Source organism: Penicillium hordei, assembly GCF_028827395.1.
Source record: "Penicillium hordei strain IBT 12815 chromosome Unknown utg000002l_segment0_segment0, whole genome shotgun sequence".
Lineage (NCBI taxonomy): Eukaryota > Fungi > Ascomycota > Eurotiomycetes > Eurotiales > Aspergillaceae > Penicillium > Penicillium hordei.
In genome coordinates this window covers 1,621,821-1,639,734 of record NW_026623143.1, presented here as the reverse complement: position 1 = coordinate 1,639,734, position 17,914 = coordinate 1,621,821, and the positions used below count along the sequence as shown (strand labels likewise).

The following is a 17,914-nucleotide window of genomic DNA, read 5'->3' as shown; positions in this document are numbered from 1 at the left end:
GAAAATGAATGCCAATTCGAAAATGAATGAAAAAGTTTGTCGATCTTGGACCCTGTAATTTAAAGCCCCGATTTAACCTGTACACATCGAGCTTTCATTGCCTGCATAGGGTCCCATGCGTCAATTCGATAGTTTGTATCCAAGGAAATAATCCCGACTATGTCATTCTATGCCAGCCAGGAGGTTTAAGTTTATATGGCCTTTTGCGTAGAAACACTAAACGGTTATGAACACTGCTGACACCTGTATCTCCCGTGTTCCACAACTTAACGCCACCAAAATTCCCATGGAAAGATAGGAAACTAAATCATCGGCAGAAATTTTAATCAGATTCCAAATAGGCAGCTTTTTATCTGATTGATTAGATAATTTTAAATTTTGACTTTTCATACCTATGGACGCCCCCACCCGTTATAGTATCTAGGCACACGATAAAAAGATTTTCACGGATTTTACAGCCAATATGACTCGCAATTCGCTTCATATTGCCCAGGTAGTCTCTCCATCCAACAGACTGGCTGAAGAGAACGCATGAAATGCCAAGACTTGATGCTGCCCAATGACCGAAGTGTACCTATCTTTCATCCCGGCCCTATCAAAACGGGAGAATAGTAACGACATACATTATGGGAAGAAAAGGGGTACAGAAAATGGTTGGACAACTGCTGAATATATAGCAACTACTCATTAGCCGTCTGCCCTGTGCAAGCCTACTGACAACCAATTTACAACTGGACGACCGCTAAACCACCGCTAAACGTCCGCTAAATATCCGTTGAGCAACCGCTGAAGGACCGCTGAAGAACCGTTGAAGAACCGTTGAAGAACCGTAGAATAACCGGCATTGAATAGTTTTATTTGTTTAAGGTTGGTGGGAAAAAAACAGTACTCCCCCAACCGTTCTTGGTATACTATTCTACCTTTCTACCGGCGCATGTGCGCTGCAGATGATATCCTAGTCATATTTCCTAACTAAGAATAGGAACGGTCATCGGGACGTGACGATATAGGCAATGCTCCGGTAGGCGTAGTATTTAACCTATGAGACACGGAAGTAGGCCGAATACGTATACTGGGCAACAGTGGAGTCTCGTTCATCCTCTTGCTCTTGGCACGAATTTCTCCGGTGTAGTTCCAATGTGAGGAATAAGATTAATACTTGACCTCCCCAGTCAAGCAGTGTGGATTCCAGAGATTCTCCTTTTAAGCTTCCACGTGGACTCTGTCTGCAACAGCCAGGATGAGTGACCCCAAGGCTGCAAAGGCTGCTGCAAAAGCATTGCGCCTGTCTAACAATGTGTGGAGTGATAAGTATTTTGCCATCGCTATCGGCTCACTCATGGTTCTTTTTGCCGTATATCACTGGTCAAGTGTAATTCACTTTTATTATGGTCGAAGGAAAAATCATCCTACGTTGACTCGGAAGTATAGGTATGTTCATTGCTAACATGGGCCAAGGGTAACACTAATCACCTGAATGTAACAGACAATTACAATGCCTTCTTTCTAGTTCAATAATGGGACTAAGGGCAGACCGGTCTCTTCTGTATATCATCTACTGGGTCATCAACTTGGTTCTCGCTTTAACCAATCTAGACTTTACAACTCTCATCAACGTGAGCTGACCTCGTTCATTCTCCGTCCTTGATAACTATACCTCTTGACTAACAAATTCCTAGGTTGCCAAACGATTTGGCTGGTATGTGTTCTCGATATATTATGCTCTCACGGTCTAGAAACTGACAAGCATTAATAAACAGGATTTCAGTCGCAAACTTGGTGCTTTTGGTTTTCTTGGCCTTGAAGAATACACCCCTCGCGCCTTTGACAGCCACATCCTATGAAAAGCTCCGCCCGTTACACAAGGTTGCCGGTTACACCTGCATCTTCACAAGCGTCTTGCATGCTATAGTGTACTTATCTGCCTGGTCACTGAGTGGGAGCTTGTCCGAAATGAAAGAAGTACACAATTTTGCCGGCGCAATTGCAGGTTTTGCTATGGTCATTATTGGCTTTTCAACTATCACATACTTCATGCGGGGGTATTATGAACGTAGGCCATTCCTTCATATACTACTATAATTTCCACTTCTAACATCTACAGTCTTCTATATGCTGCACATAATCATGTTCCTTCTGATTATGATCACAATCGGAATGCACCGTCCGAAATTTTCAACCTCAACAGTGATTATCATCATTTTCACTGCCTGTCTTTGGGTCATGGACCGCATTATCCGTGGCGCAAAGATACTCTGGAATTTCTTCGGAAATTCTCTCACTATCACAGCTTTGCCCAACAATGCTATTCGGGTGAAACTTAGCCGTCGCATGCACTCCACCCCCGGTTCTCATGCATTCTTGTGGGTTCCTGCCATCCGCTGGGTTGAAAGCCATCCATTCACTCTGTTGTCTTCGAATCCGTCCGAGTTTGTGATTCGAGTGTACGATGGCTTTACGCGGGATTTATATAAAGCTGCCCAAGCGTCCCCTGGGAGATCTCTACGCTGTTCCGTCGACGGGGCATATGGTCAAGTCCCCAACTTCAAAGTGTTTGACAAAGTCGTTCTCGTCGCCGGTGGCAGTGGTGCTAGCTTCACATTTGCTATTGCACTAGACTTGATCGAAACATCTAAGAAGGCAGTGAAGTCGATCGACTTTATTTGGATAGTGAGACATCAAGGTAGGTTAAAGGTTGACAAGGAAATAATGTTTATATACTCGTCAACTAACCCTGTTCCATAGAGAGCCTCGAATGGTTTGCCCAAGAGCTCAAACAACTTCAGTCCCACCCAGAAGTGAATGTGCAGATTTACGTTACCCGCCAAACTGGTCTGTCCGGCACATCGTCACCCACATCCCCAGACTCTTTGTCAGAAAAAGTATCTGTAAAGGATGATGTAGTCCCAGCAGAACCCTCTCTGGTCTTTTCAACGAATGACCCTGAGAAAGGCGTTGAGCAACAGTCTACAGACACTATTTCTTCTTCGGTCAACCGGATGTTGTCAGGGCGCCCGAATATTGGCAACTTGATCGAGGCTGCTGCCACTGGAAGCGGCAACTTAGGTGACCGCGTCATTGTTGGTGCTTGTGGTCCTAGCGAGCTTATGAGTACAACACGGGAAGCTGTTAACAATGAGTTGCTCAACGGCGGACCATCCATAACACTCTACACTGAGGTAAGCTAATGAGAGTCTCACCAGCGAGAAACTTAGCTAAATTTACAACGCAGGAATTCGAGTGGTGATACCCAATATTCAAAGGATACAATGGCGCCAATTCGTTGCAGTTTAGTGAAAAGCGTGGGTCTGGAGTACGGTATCTGATAAAAGAGAAGAAGGATGATGGTGTAGAGAGATGGCGACTGCATCTAGCTATTCCTGTTTACTTTAAGCGTTATGCCACAATGATCTACTTTGCGTTCCAATTGGTTATGATGTATGGATAATTAATAGGTGCGATGAAGGTGCAGGTCTTCACGTAAGATAAATCGCATGCTCTAAGGCGTTTTTCTTCGCACGTTGTGTTGTCTATGTAGCTTTCGGTGATTTGCTAAAATTCGGTGGCTTGATGCGTGCAAGGGCGCTGCAACCATCATGGGTATATCCGGAGGTTCCAAGATTTGGATCTTTGACTTGTTAAATTTTATGACTCGGATTTTGTTTCTGGGTTATGATTTCGATATTTACTTTCTTGCATAGTCTTCAACTTACGTGTGGGCCTTACCACAATACGAATCACTGTATTTTTATCTTCTCTCCAAAGCGATCTAAACTGGCGTGTATGTGAGTTGGAAACAAGCAGGGCTAATAGAGAAAGATTAGGCACTATAATTAATTCGGTACTCTATCGCTTAAGTATTGACAAAGGTTGACATGTCTATAAACAGGTGTGTCGAAACAGAGCGGTATATGTAAAAGAATCCAACAGTAAATCACCCCAACGCTGTGAGAAAATGCCGGCTATTGACCAATAGAAAAGAGAAAAAGAAATGGCGACCAAAATGATATGCTCTCCCATTCAAGCTTGTTCGCTGGCCTTGGCCTCAACCTGGGTCTGAGACAGGCTGGGAACATTCTCGCCCTTCAGGTAGTTCTCGAACTCGCCGACCTGCTTACCACCCTGAACCCAGCGTTCACGGTAAGCCTCACGTCGTTGGTCAGCCAGCTGGTTCAGAGTAGGCCAGTAAGATGCATGGTCGTAGCGGAATTCGACATCACCACCCACAGACTTCATAAGTTGGCTAGGCGGGACGTGTTGACGCAGGTCCTCATTGAACTTGAGCTTCTGTCGAGTATTGGGGTCAATTAAGGGTGTGATCAACTTGAAGAATCCCCAAATGACGAAGGGGACTATGATAGGAAATTAGTAACCTGTCATAAGATTGCCTGAAATATAAAGTCACTAACCGTTGATCACCAGAGCCCGACCAAGTCTCTCAGGGTAGTGGTTTTGCAAGAAGCCGAGCGTCTGCTTGGCCTGGCCCAGGCTTGCATTCTGGCCAGATTTTGTCTCTTTGAAGTTGACAATTAGGGCAAGAGTATCCTGGCCAGGTCCCGTGAGATCAATGGCCCGCTCCAGCATGAAGACAAGATGCTCGAGCTGGCGGTCACTCTTCTCCGTGTTCTGGTTGGAGGGCAAGAGATACAGGCATGGGCGTCCGTGGATATCATAGCCTAAAATGACCTGCTTGCCCGTTTCATTCTCAATTGAGATATACTCAGGTGTCAATTTCTTCAAGTCGTACTCGCGGCGCCATGTGAGGGTGCTCTGGAGCCGTGTCTCCGCCCCAGAGACATCCCACTTGGTCGCGCGTAGGTAGCGCAGGAGACAGTCGCGAGTCAACCACATCTTCTCATCCTCGGTTATGGGAGACGTCGGGGCATTCTTCTCGGCCTTGGTAGCGACTGTGGTCCACGATGAAGCAGACTTCAACACGGCCTCGTACTTGGATTGTTGTTCCGGAGTAAGCTCCGCGGGTGCTGTTGGCTTGGCTATGTCCAGCGGCTTACCGAAAGGCTTCTGAATGAGACCGTCTGCGGCGGAGGTCGGTAACTGAAGGTCAATTGGCTTCGCGGTTGAAGTAGGCTCGGCCTGGGCGTTCACGGGGGCTGATTCGACTGATGTCTGTATGTTCGCATCGGACACAGTATCGCCATTGGTGGGCGCATGCGCAGTAGCGCCTTGTTCAGAGTTGGACATGATCTTGGATGGTATCTAAAATTTATACACTATACAATGACACGTGGAAATCTAGAAAATGAAGAATAAATTTAGGGGCACTTAATTAACCAATTCCTGCGATCGACAGGTCCACTCCCGTCAAATGCTCGAATAATATTACTGCTTTAGGCCGCTTATGTCAGCGACACGGCCTCACGCGTCTTACGCGTATCTGCACTTTCAATGTCTATTGCCCTTCCACGACACACATCTCGCCACAATGGACGCCGAGGGAGAGCTCAATGAGTTTTTTGCGGGCTCATTCCCCGATGGAATCCCCAAAGATATCCTTGCCGAGCTTCTCTCCATGCTGCGAGTGCATTCGATCCCCGCGGAGGAGCTCTTCTACAAATGGGAATCATACAGCATAAAGATGGGTGAGGGGGTGACTTTGACCATGCAAACAGTGCGAGGCTTTAAACAAGATGTCCAAGAAGCTCTGGAGCGTGAAAGTCGCGACAAAGCTGGCCGACACACAGAAAAACGAAGCGCAAATACGGCAACTCCGCGGGGCGCGGCCGCAGCTGGCGGCGATATGTTTGGGATGTTCGATCAATTGACACCAACTGCCTCGAGTGGTCGAACTGGGAATGGATTTGGATCCGCAAAGCGCAAGGCCGAATTCACCTCTCCCGCTACACCAAGAGTTAGCAAGTTCGAAAAGTTTGGATCACAAGGCGGCACAAACACGCCCACTGGAACACCTGGCGATGGAATGCAGTATGTGTTTCTCGGGTGTATATAATGTTTTAAAGATGCTGATATCAGGAACAGAGCAATTTCGTTCTCCGATCGACCGAACCCTGGCCAGACGGTGGAAACCCTCAATGCACACCTATCCTTGCCAGAAACCCCAATGGCGCCATTTTCCGAGCCACGCATTAAGCCCACTGCGAATACAGACCTCAAAAAGTTTGGCTACAAGCCAATGGGCATGAAATTGTCAGAAGCCTCGGAGATTCTGGATGATCGTATCGACGAGTTCGCGACTATATTCCAGGCAGAATTCAATTCAGACGAAATTACATTCGGAAGTGCAGCCATACAGAGCACAAGCGAGATTATTGCTGTCGGACGCATCGCTTCTGATAGTCTCGAGGGGAAATTGAACCCAGCTTCCCTCGTACTCGAGACTTCGCGCCGCACCGGAGCCGGCAGACGAGTCCCCTTGAAGGTAGATGCCGTACCCTCAGTGAACTTCTTCCCAGGCCAAATCGTGGCTCTCCGTGGAATCAACCCTTCCGGTGAATATTTCACTGTCAAGGAAGTGCTCCCGATTCCCCTATTACCACCAGCGGCATCTTCAGCTGTGACACTAGACAACATCAACGAGCGACTTGACGGAGATGCAAACCCACCGCTGAACATCATGGTTGCAGCTGGACCCTACACAGCAGACGACAATCTGGACTTTGAGCCATTGCAGGAAATATGCCAGAAGGCAGCCGAAAGCTACGCCGATAGTCTGGTGCTGATGGGACCGTTCCTGGACATTGAGCACCCTCTTCTTGCATCGGGCGATTTTGACCTCCCGGATATCAAGGGGCTCGACCCGGACACAGCTACACTGTCCATAATGTTCCGGCACTGTATCTCGGTGCCACTATCAAGACTTGCAGCCGCCGTCCCAAGCATCACGATCGTGATGGTTCCGTCTGTGCGCGATGCACTCAGCCGACACGTCTCCTGGCCCCAGGAGCAGCTTCCCAAGAAGGACCTTGGTCTGCCCAAGCAGGTCCGCATTGTCTCGAATCCCGTCACATTATCTTTCAACGAATGCGTTATTGGAATGTGCTCACACGATGTGCTCTCCGAGCTTCGCCGTGAAGAGGTTTTGAATGGTCGGCCCGCAGAGGGCAACTTGCTCACCCGTCTGCCCAAATACCTTGTCGAACAACGCCATTTCTTCCCCTTGTTCCCTCCGACCGCACGGTCAAATCTTCCCAAGCCCGGGTCCGAAGGTAGTCTGGCTACAGGCGCTATGGTGGACCTGCCCTACATGAAATTGGGCGAGTGGTGGAATGTCCGGCCTGATATTTTAATTGTGCCTAGTATGCTGCCGCCCTTCGTAAAGGTATGCTATCCCTAGCCCGGGCTTTTTGTTTCCAACTACCATCAACGGTACTAACCTTATTTATTCTGCAGGTCGTCGACAGTGTGCTAGTCATCAACCCAGGCACCCTGTCAAAGCGTCGCGCCGCAGGCTCATATGCCCAAATGGCCGTCCACCCCCGACTGGTGGCAGAGGACGAGCGCGAACAGAAACAGCTGGGTCACAAGCTGTACGAGCGGGCTCGGGTCGACATCACTCGTATCTAGGAAATGTATAATCATATCGCATTACGCGCGGCGTTAAGGCTCAGACCAAGCTAGGTCTGCAGCCATTTGATATTGGCGATTCTTGGAACAGAATCGCAAATGGAAACGAATCAATGATCTTCAGGTTATATATAATGATACATCCAACGTGGGTATCGTAACGAGGCTATCCAGCCCCGAAAAAAAAATGCTCCAGTTAAAAAATGCAAGTAACACAATACACCCTTTTACCTGTCTATACGGAAAGGTAGACAGCTCGCAGCACCAACCCTAGTGGAAGGCAACCCTGCAAAGGTTCCAGTGAACCCTGATATCCATTACCGCAACCCGATAACCCTGCGCCCACCCATCCTCCGCCCTGAATCCTTGACCCTAATAACAGGCGCCCCCGCCGCCGCCGCACCACCCCCACTACCCCGCAACGTAGCCCCAGGCCCAGAGGTCGCAGCCCCAGCAGCACCAGCACCTCCAGGACCAGTCAAAGGGCCAGCATCAGGGCCATGCCCTTCGCCATTGGCAAGGGCCTCGAGACCAAGATCGCGCCACACAGCATCCCGTCTCCTCTCCATAGCGCGGGTAATGCCGAACGCCGCATGCTGGTCTGGGACGACATCGTCCTCATCTTCAGGATTCGGGGGCTGGTATTGTGGTGCCACGTAGATGTCTTCGATTGGTAGGTATGAGGGGATTGTGGAGGGAGAGGTTGAGCCGTAAGGTATGGCGTTTGCTGTGTTTGCTGCTTCGCGGTTTGCGGCTGAGGCGCTGTTAGCATTATGTGGGTCTGTTGTTGAGTTGGTAGCTGTTGAGATGTGTGGCCGTGTAAATTCTTCGAAGAGGTCTGCTAGCCGTGGTTGGTGCATGTGAAGATACGAGGCAGAGGAGTCTTTGCTCTGGTGGTTTTGTGTTAGCTTGGGATGGTGGCCTGAAATTCTGGAGGGAGGTTGTGGTTGGGTATTTACCATTTTGAAAGAGTTTTGATCCCCTTATCGAGATCTTGGGGGATGTGAGAATATATTCTGTCAATGGACTTGTTGCGGAAGCTCACTATGGCTTATCGGCATGTAACTAGATGGTTGTTGATGGCAGAATACCAATCGGGTACACCGCTCATATCACGTGTATTATAGATTATATAATCATAAGCTGGTCCATCCATGTATATTGTTAATGAGGTCTCTGTGGACTACCGAGGCTAGGCTGATCGGTATGGAGTCTGGAGCTAAGAATTTATCTACTTTTGCGACTGCTCTAAGATGAGACTTAAATGAAAGTAGATATGTAGACGGAGGGATGAAAGTGAACCATCTATATAGAAGTAGAAACGAATATATACAAAACTATATATGCTCCTCCTGCTACGAGAAAGATATATAGTATTAGGAAAACATGAGAGAATCAACCCCAAATCGTAAAATCCTCCATCTACATGGCAACTGTACGATTCGTTATTCTTCTCTATTGATACCTACGCAGAGTCCATCCCCTAAACATGACCCTCCCCAACAGCCTTGCCAAACTACATGCAGCCATCTTCGCAGTAGCGATCTTCACGAAGACAACTATGTCATCAGTCACTTCCTACCCAAGGCGATGGAATAGAATGGCGGTATGCTTTGTCGTCAAATGGAATTCGGGGGTTCCAAGCCAGTTCAATAGCATCGTTGTTGTCTGAGTAGAGGGAAAGTAGCTTCTCAAGAAGACCACTAATGTCACGTTCAATCAGCAACTGGCTCTCAGTAGTCGATAAAGCAATCAAAGGCTGCCTTTTCGACGTCCAGGAAAAGTGCAAACCCGTCAGTTTCCTCGAGCCCTGTACCAAAGTCGTCTGGTTCCTCGGACATCCACCAGACAGGTTAAAGGTTAAACATCGAGCGCATATGCAAAGGGTGAAGAATGAAAATCGTCGCTCTCGTGCCAGTGCCAAAACACCGAGAAGACAGAGGGGAAAACGGCCAGATAACCTGCGGAATATAAAGGCAAAGGCACACGCGGGCGGCCGGGGGAGAAACACTCGACTTATATGAAGTTGAGAAGGTGTTGCGGTCTTCGCGAATGATCACGAGTAGATGGAACGAGAGGGGAAGGATAATCAAAGCTGTTATAAAAATGGATCCTATCAGTAACTGCATAGTTATAAAGGGGGAAAGCCTTTAACTTAGAAGGTCAAAGGGCTTATTTCGACAGTTTGAGATCAGGAGAACAAGACCGAGGTCATCAACGTCGAAGACATCAACGTCGAGATCAGGAAAACAAGGTCGAGGTCATGAAGGTCAAAGTTGTCACAAGACGAGCACAAGCTGAGACGCCTTGAGTAGATGCAGATGTAGACACGATGGAAATGGGGTTATAATATGCGGAGAGACTCCGGGGTGGTTTGTGTACGCGATGGGGGCCAGCCCTGTGGTAACAAGGTACTGGCACTGACAGAGAACGCATCGCTATGAGACTACAACATAAACAACTCTTCTCCAAGCGCCCGGACAGCCGAACAGTTGATGGAAAGTGGTCGCATCCTTTGGGAGCAGTGTAAGCCCAATGACACAGTGAAGCCTGAATGTACAGAAGCACAGTCAAGCCACGAGGTCTAAAAATTGAGATAAAAAAAAACAAGATACTACATTCGGTTCCGCTTCCCTCGGGGAGGGAAGGGAAGGAAGAAAAGTGGGCCTGCGATGGAGTGGGCCCTTTTATACCCCAGGTTTCGGATTATAGATATTCCGTGATAAATAGTTTATCCGGGAAAGAGGCTCTTGAGTAGGAGAAAAGTGAGAAAATAAGGACATCAAGCAACCTGGAAATATCAGTATCTCATACTAAATACTACATACTACATAATTTAGTTTGAAGTGTCCAGAAAAATAAAGAAATTCAGAACGACAGCTTTTCTTTTTGTATGTATATTATTCTATTGTGTGTTTCATTTCTGGCAACTTTAGGGGCTTATAGTTCATACCTTTCGGTGGCGCTCCTTTCAGTTTGTATAGGGAACCTTGGAAATGTCTTCATCTACTCCAATATCTTCATGCATTCATATACATTGTTAATTATGATATAGGTCGTATTATACTTTATAGAACCTAGGGTGAAGTTGAAGTTTTACCAAACAGAGAAATTAATGGCAGGAGGGAAGAGGTGCAGGTTTTATACTCCCCACGGTGTTGGATTGGCAGTATACAAAAAGCCTGACACCAGAATGTATATACCTAATATACATAGTACACTTACAAGCAAGCCAGGATAGGAATCACTTATCCCCAAACCCATGATACAAGAGATCTCTTGCCTATTTAATCCTGTTCCAACATCACCAATATCGGGGTGGGCGAATGCATATAAACTAGGTACACCTGCATAGTTAGGTGAACCAAGACAAATGCCATCCGGCAGGATCCCCAAAAGAAAAGAAGGATAAGAAAAAAAAAGGAAAAAAAAGACCCGGAAACCTCGACGCCAAGGCAGTCGGAACCATTTTCATTGCTTCTAATTTAGATTACAGGTTGGATACGCTCCAGATTCATGACCATGTTGCAGAGTAAAAGCGAAGAAGTTAACATATCATAGGTTTGTCACCATACGGTGGACAATCGGGACAGCACTGGGAGGCAGACTGCCCATCTCAGTAATAACCATGTCGACATATTCTGCAGGCGTAACGTCATACATGATGTTCAGCAGCTGCAAGTTGGGAGTGTTGTGCCAGTTAGCAAGAGGCGACGAAGAGTTCTTGTGAGTGATAACAGGAGGCTCGGGAGCCGGGGTGCGGTTGCCACCCTTTTTATTCTCAGGCGGAGGCGGCACATACGCATCTGCCGGGTCGGGGACGACGAGGGAGACGGGAGTGCTCATGGGTAGCAACTCGTTGGCATCGGCGATCTCGTTAACGACGATGCTGTCGAGGGCGACGCGGTCGGTGAACTTGATTGTCTCACAGCAGACAATGACGGGGATTTCGACGCCACTGGCGCGCTCCTTGGCGGACATGGCGACAAGGGCGGTGCCGACGCGGGAGTACAAGCCGCCGTTACTGGTCATGGCATGGGCGCCGAGGAAGACTTTTGTGGCATCCTTGATGGCGTGGGTAATGGCGTGGACGAGCGAGTATTGGACGTCGAGCCCACTCTTGGCGAGATCGCGGGCAAGGCTTTTACCTTCGAAGAGGGGCCGTGAGTCAATGATTGAGACACGGAATCGCTTGCCTTGGTTGTGTGCTAACAAAAGGGTCTGCTTGACGATGCTGCTACCGGCAAATGTCACGATCACGTCGCCGTCTTGGACCTTCTGTGCTGCGCTGTCGGCAATCACTTGATCGGCGACGGTAATCTTCTCACGGATAAAGCTGTCGATGTACTCGCAGAGTGAAATCTTGGCGCTCGCCTCGGGGGTAGAGGGATCAATACCGGCAATGAAGAGCTTCAAGGCACGGATGGCATTTCCCTGGCTGATGGAGAGGGGTCGACATGTCGAGAGGTAGGTGATTTGGTACGAGAGGTGTGTGGTCAGGTGGCGAGCCAGCGAAGTGCCCATGGGGGTTGTGTAAGATTCAATGACCTTTAGAAAGCGAATTGTCAGCATACATAATCACAGTGATGTCTTATTGACATGAAGCAAGAGAACAACATACTCGTTTGAAAGCAATCAACGTGGCGACGCAGCGCGCACTGCTGCCGCAGATAGTGTAGTCCATCAACTGCATGCCCAGAGCCAGGATGGCAGGGTGGACTTCCTTTGTGGCACCAGCGACAGTGACGCGGCGCTGTTGTCCGTACAAATGCCCGAAGACAGCAACCTTCTTATCATCTTTCTTTTTCTTTTGCTCCACGAGAACAGACCCATTCTGCGCGATGGGACCTGAGCCACGGCGCGGGGGCGGCGCTCGCGGTCCCTTCTGTGCAGAGCCAGGGCCAGCAGCATCCTTCTTCGGTGTAGTTGGTGGACGAGCCTGGGCTCCGACACCAGGAGTAGGAGTGGTACTGCCGACGGGACCTCCTTCTTTCTCAAGTTTCTCTCGGATGCGCCGGGCAGCCTTCTCGGCCTTGGCTTTCTTCTTCAGCTCGGCTGGGCTAAGCGGCTTGTCTGTGGCGCCGTCTGTGGACGCGGGCGCATCTCCGGTGGGTTGGGTGGGTTTTGAGTCGCGGATCGGGAGAGTTTGCGGAGGGTTTTCGGTCGCGGGTTGAGCTTGCTCTGGTGCCGATGAGGCAGGAGTCGAGACTGGCGCCGTGGGCGCTGAATCGGAGGGTCCCACCATCTTGTCTGTGAATTAATTCTCGTGTGAGGGTGGATCTGTCAAGATGGTGGGGAGAGGGAGGGAGGGTTGACTCACGGAAAAAGAAATGATGCCATAAGCGGCCCACTGAGCGGCGCAGCCCTAACTTGCGGTTCATCGCGCGTTACAATAAATAATGTGTATAATTGTGGAATGATGAGTAACTCTCAACTTCTAGTTGAGTACTTGAATCAAACAGCAATAATTTACTATTCCCGATTAAATGACATGGCCTCCATATAAGAGTGCAGCCTGAAAGAAATTCGTGATACCCAATGAGGGTAGTTGACATTGAAACATGCATAACATCAAGTGTCTCATTATTCATCGCAGGGGCTCGCTATGACAGAAATAAGTACATAGGCCAAAACTAGTCTGGTCCCAATTCAAACAAGGAAGTCTGAACAAAGACTTCAAACATTCCAAAAGGGCATCGCAGAAGTGCAGACAAAGAGATCGCCGCCAACACCATTCAATCCCTGTACACCCAAAAGATAAAAATAAAGTCATATCCACATATTAACGATTGCTGACAATGGTCCCCAAGGCACGCCGCTTCCGAGTGGTATGCTCCTCAATCGGACGGAACCGTTCATGGTCCGTGGCCAGCTTCCTCTTGAAGACACTCAGGTCACCAAGAAGCTCATGCATGTGATTTTGCATCTGTTCGGCCTCTTGCTCGGTGAGATCATCAGTAGTAGCATCGTCATCTTCCCAGACGTCCATGTCAGATTCGGCATCTGATACCAAAGGAGAACCTTCGCGGTCTTCTGGATCATGGTTGGACAGTTGGTTCTCATCTTGCAGGGATGTAAAGCTAGGCTTTCGTTGCTCAAAGGTAATGGGTGGGATTGGGTTCTTGAGACTCTCAACCGCTAGCTTCAGATGCATGCGCAAAGCGTCGTTTTCTGTTTGCAGTTGTCGAATCTTGCATTCACTGACCATCTTGTTCTCCTCCATGAGGCGTTGCATTTTTTCGACTTTCTGCTGGTACTCTTCGAGCCTTTCATCGGAGGCCTCGCTTGCCCGCTGATTGACTGCTGCTTGGCTCACGCTGAGTTGAAGGGTGCGAATTGTTTCTGTCATCTCCGCAATCTGTCGGTCACGCTCAGCTGCCGACATTTGATCTTGGTTGACTCGTGCCCGTGTCCGAATATTCTTGGCCTGGTCCGCATAACGAAGGGTCGAAAGCGTCTCTTCATAGTCCGCAGGTGCGATACAGGCAATCATCGCAGTCTTGGAGTTGCCGCCCAGACTATCCTTCAATAGCCATGTCAGGATCGAGTCACGGTATGGTACTTGTTCTTTGCCCTTTCGTGGACCGCGGAGTTTCTTGGGATCTGCGAGCGCTGCAATGACACGTCCTAAGGTAGTCAAAGATTTGTTGATATTTGCACCCTCACGGAGTCTAGCGCCCGTTGCTTCGGTAGATTTGGCACGCTCGGAACCCGCCAGATCGACCAACCGAATTCGAGCAGTGCGCTCCGTCGTTTCATCTGTTGACAAGTCGTGGTGGATCTGTTTCAAAGTGATGGTAAACACTGCATGGGATCGAGACGAAGTGTCGTTCATCTTTGTGCTAGCTGTAGTTCGTGAGACATCGCCCTTTCGCATAAACTTCATCAATTCAGTGTAGTTCCTTGCCGTGACCTCTGTCAAATCCTTAACGTATGGACCTTCTGACGGCGATTCACGAATGCGGAGATAGTGTGGGGGATCTGCTCGCGGGACCAAAAGATCACGAACATGCTCGTTGTATACTTCGAAATAAGACACTCGGACGTTGTAGCTGATATCGGGCGAAGGCGAGTTCTCAATGCGCTGGAATAGGTCCTCGCAAGTTCGAGGAATCAAGCCGGGCCGATCTGGTGTTCCCATCATGGTGTAACTCTTTCCCGAACCCGTCTGTCCGTATGCGAAGATACACGTGTGGTATCCTTCGAAGTTGTGATCCAAGAACTCTTCGCCGAGAGAGTTGTAGACATCCTCCTGGTGTGCATAATGCTCATCCTCCTCATTGTGAGACCAAAAGGAGTTATCGAATGTAAAAGATTTATCTTCCAAGATCTTGCCGCGGGCTTGTGACTTTGGTTTTCCTTGATCGCCGGGTTTCGGTTTCGGAGCTTGAAGGCAGGTCATCTGCGTGCGCGGATCCATCGAAATCAAACATTCTGCCTTGCGGTCGATTTCTGCAAGATGAGGTCAGAATATGCCCTCACTTTTGGGTTATCGCGCCTCCCCGCATCCCTCCCAGAAAACACCTACCTCGAGGTAAGAACTTGCGCACTCGTACGACGACGCGCACATTTCCCCCTGGTGTTGGACTAGCCATCCCATCTCTGGTACGAGATATTGCGAACCCCTCTCGCGCGCGGAAGGAAGGACTAGACGCTGTGGATCGAAGCGTGGCGGCGGAAGCGGAGGTGGAGAGAATACTGGGGGAGGTGATTCCAGTGGCGGCTGATATGTCGGATGAAGCGGCTGAAGAGATCGAGCCTGGGCCGGGATGGCCAATGTGGTGATAGAAGCGCGGATCGAGCGCCATGTCCCTACTGCTGTCGCTTAATAGCTGCACACTAGCGGTGACGACGTCGCGCCGTCGATCAAGAAGAGAGTGGTACATGCAAGGTTGATTACATAGAATGGGATTGACAAAGGGGAGAATAAGAAATAGATTTGGAGGGAATATGTAGACTGGAATGAGTGAAAGGGGGGAGGGGGTCGGTACTGTTGCGCGTTGTTTCCTTGGGAAGTTCAGTTTATTGTAAACACAATGAGTCTAGAACATATTTGAAGGAAAGAATGTAGAATGTATAATATATTAAAAGAAAGAACGTGGAATTGAAATTGAAATTGAAATTGGAAAGATAATAATAGTAGAGTGATGATTTCCAAGGTTCTACGAAGTGTCACCGTCTATAAGGGCTGTTGCCATAGCAATGACCCGCTAACTCCACTATATATCTACATGTCCCCCATGCTCTGGAGTGAAACCTACACATATATGTGTTGAAACATATTGAAACCTGCATTAGATTGCTTTCAAATGTAGTTTAATCAAATGTAGTTCAATTCCCTTAATACATCCTATGTAATTATTTGATTTTTGCTCCAACCCCTTATATCAAATCCATCTTAATCAAACTCGGAAGTCTCCGCAGTCATAGCTTCAACCAAATCGGCATCCTCGCCAGGTTTTCTTGTTGGGCCCCAACTTGGATCGGGAACTGGGTTGCCAGAAGAGTCCATGTGTTCACTCAAAAGTTCATCCGGGCCCATATTGCTGTGGGAGGCCTTTTGCGTAGCATGGGACTTGGCTCTGCAGGCAGCGGCTTCCTGGCCCTTATTTTCACCTTTCTCCTTGGGCATGATGTCTTGACAATGTTAGCGAGAGTTCTTATAGAGCATCGCATCCTCCACACCGTCAACATCCCGATGCTCTTCTCATGAGGTACAAGGGTTGAATTGGGCTCCATACCAAGAGTTGTTTTGATTATATGTGGTGCTCGTTTGGTTTGTGTGATGCATCCTCTAACATCTGGAGAAGGGGTATTTCTATTTATGCGTTTATTGAAGGTGGCGGCAATGATTTGATCATGACGATGACATTCACCACCACCTTGGGTCCTTCTCCGCACTTGCCATTCAGATGCATCTGGTTGTGCCACTGATTCTATTATGTTCTGGCATCTGATTTACTATGGGTCAGTTAATTGAGGCTAGTAGTGGGCCGTGGTTTTTCTGAGGTAATTCATGGATGCTGGATGCTGGATGTTTGGATATGCCATCATAGCCTTTTTGCCACAAAGCTCTGTTTTGTTATTTGTTTTTTGGTACCCCACGAATCGTACCTTCCATAACCATCTGTCTGGTGGCAATCAAAATGCATTGATTCTATTGGCCTAGTACCTACCCTGGTTGAGGGTGTTTTATCGGCCTGTAATTCGGTTATGTACGTGAAAGCAAACTACATGACGCCGAGATATCACTTACATATATAAGCAATGAACTTAAAAGAGAGAACGATTCTCAAAAGTGTTACTTAATAGCAGATCTCTTTTTAGTTATATAATATTATAAGCCGCCACTAGAATGCATTAAGGTTGTCGGAAACCATGCGTACGCGTTCAGGCCTGACATGTGCATAATGACTGATGTTCAGTGAGTGCCAATTGGATGCTCACTACGTTTCGCTTTTGCCAAAGGATCTGCATGTGGATGTCGGGGGACAGAATCTCTTACATCAATATTAGACACCTCGCATAACAACCGGGTCGCTGCATATAGACAGGATAATGTCCGACGAGTCTTGGCTTTCCCTTTCCGTTTTAGTGCTCACCTCTTGCCGCCTTTTTCTCACTGAGTAAAACTGAGCACGCCCTGAGTATCACCTGACTGAGTACGACCTAAGCAAATCTTGCGTAGGAGCAGCTAAGTCAGCAGCTCACCTCAATAAAATGCACGCTAGCCTCATCGAAATGCAGCTGGTCACCACAACTCTTGACTGTTGTCCCTATCAATGAAAGGCTGGCGTCATCAATTTGGTGGTCGATCCTAGTTGTACCGCCTCCAACTGGGAGGTGAAACCGACAGTACTTTTTTTGGTTTTACCATTCTGCGGCTCTGCCACTATCCAACTCGACGTCTCAATATAGTAGCGGAAAATATCCAACCCTCAATTTTTGGTTCTACAATATCTAGCATATCTCAAAAAAGCCCACCTGGATGGTTTGTAAAAGAATGTAATTTTTGAATCTGGCTTCTTTTCTTTTCTTCAATTGTAATTTTAATTTTATTTGCGCTTAAATAACAACGGATTATCGCTCTTAGTGCCTCCGTTTGCTCCTAGGAATACGACCAGAGCTCTGGCGATACGGACATTCACGAAAATAGTCTAAACTCATCGATCATACCACTCCCGTACAAAAGGTGTAGGCCTATTTCCTATTCTACTACGACTGACTTATAATCTCTAGGAACGACTAGCAATACTTTTACACTTCGTCTCTTTTATAGAATTCTATCCTAGCTAGCTAGGACTTTCGCGTTTTTCTAGGTTACTTTCTTATAATCACTAGTCTTTATTTCGAACTTAAGGCTTCGTACGAA

At 48.1% G+C, this 17,914-nt stretch overlaps 7 protein-coding genes across 7 annotated transcripts; 2 read left to right on the top strand and 5 right to left on the bottom strand.

Annotated features, from left to right (window-relative positions):
* Window positions 1-1,240: 1,240 nt before the first annotated feature.
* On the top strand, window positions 1,241-3,247 carry N7537_003907 (uncharacterized protein; the record flags this gene model as incomplete). The annotated part of the gene is made up of 7 exons (XM_056894965.1): window positions 1,241-1,431; window positions 1,487-1,616; window positions 1,680-1,699; window positions 1,761-2,053; window positions 2,105-2,683; window positions 2,746-3,179; window positions 3,233-3,247. 7 exons carry the CDS (start codon window positions 1,241-1,243, stop codon window positions 3,245-3,247), a joined length of 1,662 nt encoding a protein of 553 aa, XP_056754713.1.
* Window positions 3,248-4,020: 773 nt separating this feature from the next.
* Window positions 4,021-5,202, bottom strand: N7537_003906 (CRAL/TRIO domain protein; the record flags this gene model as incomplete). Its single annotated transcript, XM_056894964.1, has 2 exons — window positions 4,021-4,352; window positions 4,410-5,202. The coding sequence occupies 2 exons, from the start codon at window positions 5,200-5,202 to the stop codon at window positions 4,021-4,023; spliced, it is 1,125 nt and encodes a 374-aa protein (XP_056754712.1).
* A 157-nt stretch (window positions 5,203-5,359) lies between these two features.
* On the top strand, window positions 5,360-7,542 carry N7537_003905 (DNA-directed DNA polymerase alpha subunit POL12; the record flags this gene model as incomplete). The annotated part of the gene is made up of 3 exons (XM_056894963.1): window positions 5,360-5,943; window positions 5,998-7,297; window positions 7,369-7,542. The coding sequence occupies 3 exons, from the start codon at window positions 5,360-5,362 to the stop codon at window positions 7,540-7,542; spliced, it is 2,058 nt and encodes a 685-aa protein (XP_056754711.1).
* Window positions 7,543-7,859: 317 nt separating this feature from the next.
* Window positions 7,860-8,504, bottom strand: N7537_003904 (uncharacterized protein; the record flags this gene model as incomplete). The annotated part of the gene is made up of 2 exons (XM_056894962.1): window positions 7,860-8,432; window positions 8,502-8,504. The coding sequence occupies 2 exons, from the start codon at window positions 8,502-8,504 to the stop codon at window positions 7,860-7,862; spliced, it is 576 nt and encodes a 191-aa protein (XP_056754710.1).
* Window positions 8,505-11,097: 2,593 nt separating this feature from the next.
* On the bottom strand, window positions 11,098-12,787 carry N7537_003903 (translation initiation factor eIF2B subunit delta; the record flags this gene model as incomplete). Its single annotated transcript, XM_056894961.1, has 2 exons — window positions 11,098-12,090; window positions 12,164-12,787. 2 exons carry the CDS (start codon window positions 12,785-12,787, stop codon window positions 11,098-11,100), a joined length of 1,617 nt encoding a protein of 538 aa, XP_056754709.1.
* A 537-nt stretch (window positions 12,788-13,324) lies between these two features.
* On the bottom strand, window positions 13,325-15,428 carry N7537_003902 (kinesin-3 family protein uncB; the record flags this gene model as incomplete). Its single annotated transcript, XM_056894960.1, has 2 exons — window positions 13,325-14,994; window positions 15,071-15,428. The coding sequence occupies 2 exons, from the start codon at window positions 15,426-15,428 to the stop codon at window positions 13,325-13,327; spliced, it is 2,028 nt and encodes a 675-aa protein (XP_056754708.1).
* A 512-nt stretch (window positions 15,429-15,940) lies between these two features.
* N7537_003901 (uncharacterized protein) lies at window positions 15,941-16,174 on the bottom strand (the record flags this gene model as incomplete). Its single annotated transcript, XM_056894959.1, has 1 exon — window positions 15,941-16,174. The coding sequence occupies one exon, from the start codon at window positions 16,172-16,174 to the stop codon at window positions 15,941-15,943; it is 234 nt and encodes a 77-aa protein (XP_056754707.1).
* Window positions 16,175-17,914: the final 1,740 nt, after the last annotated feature.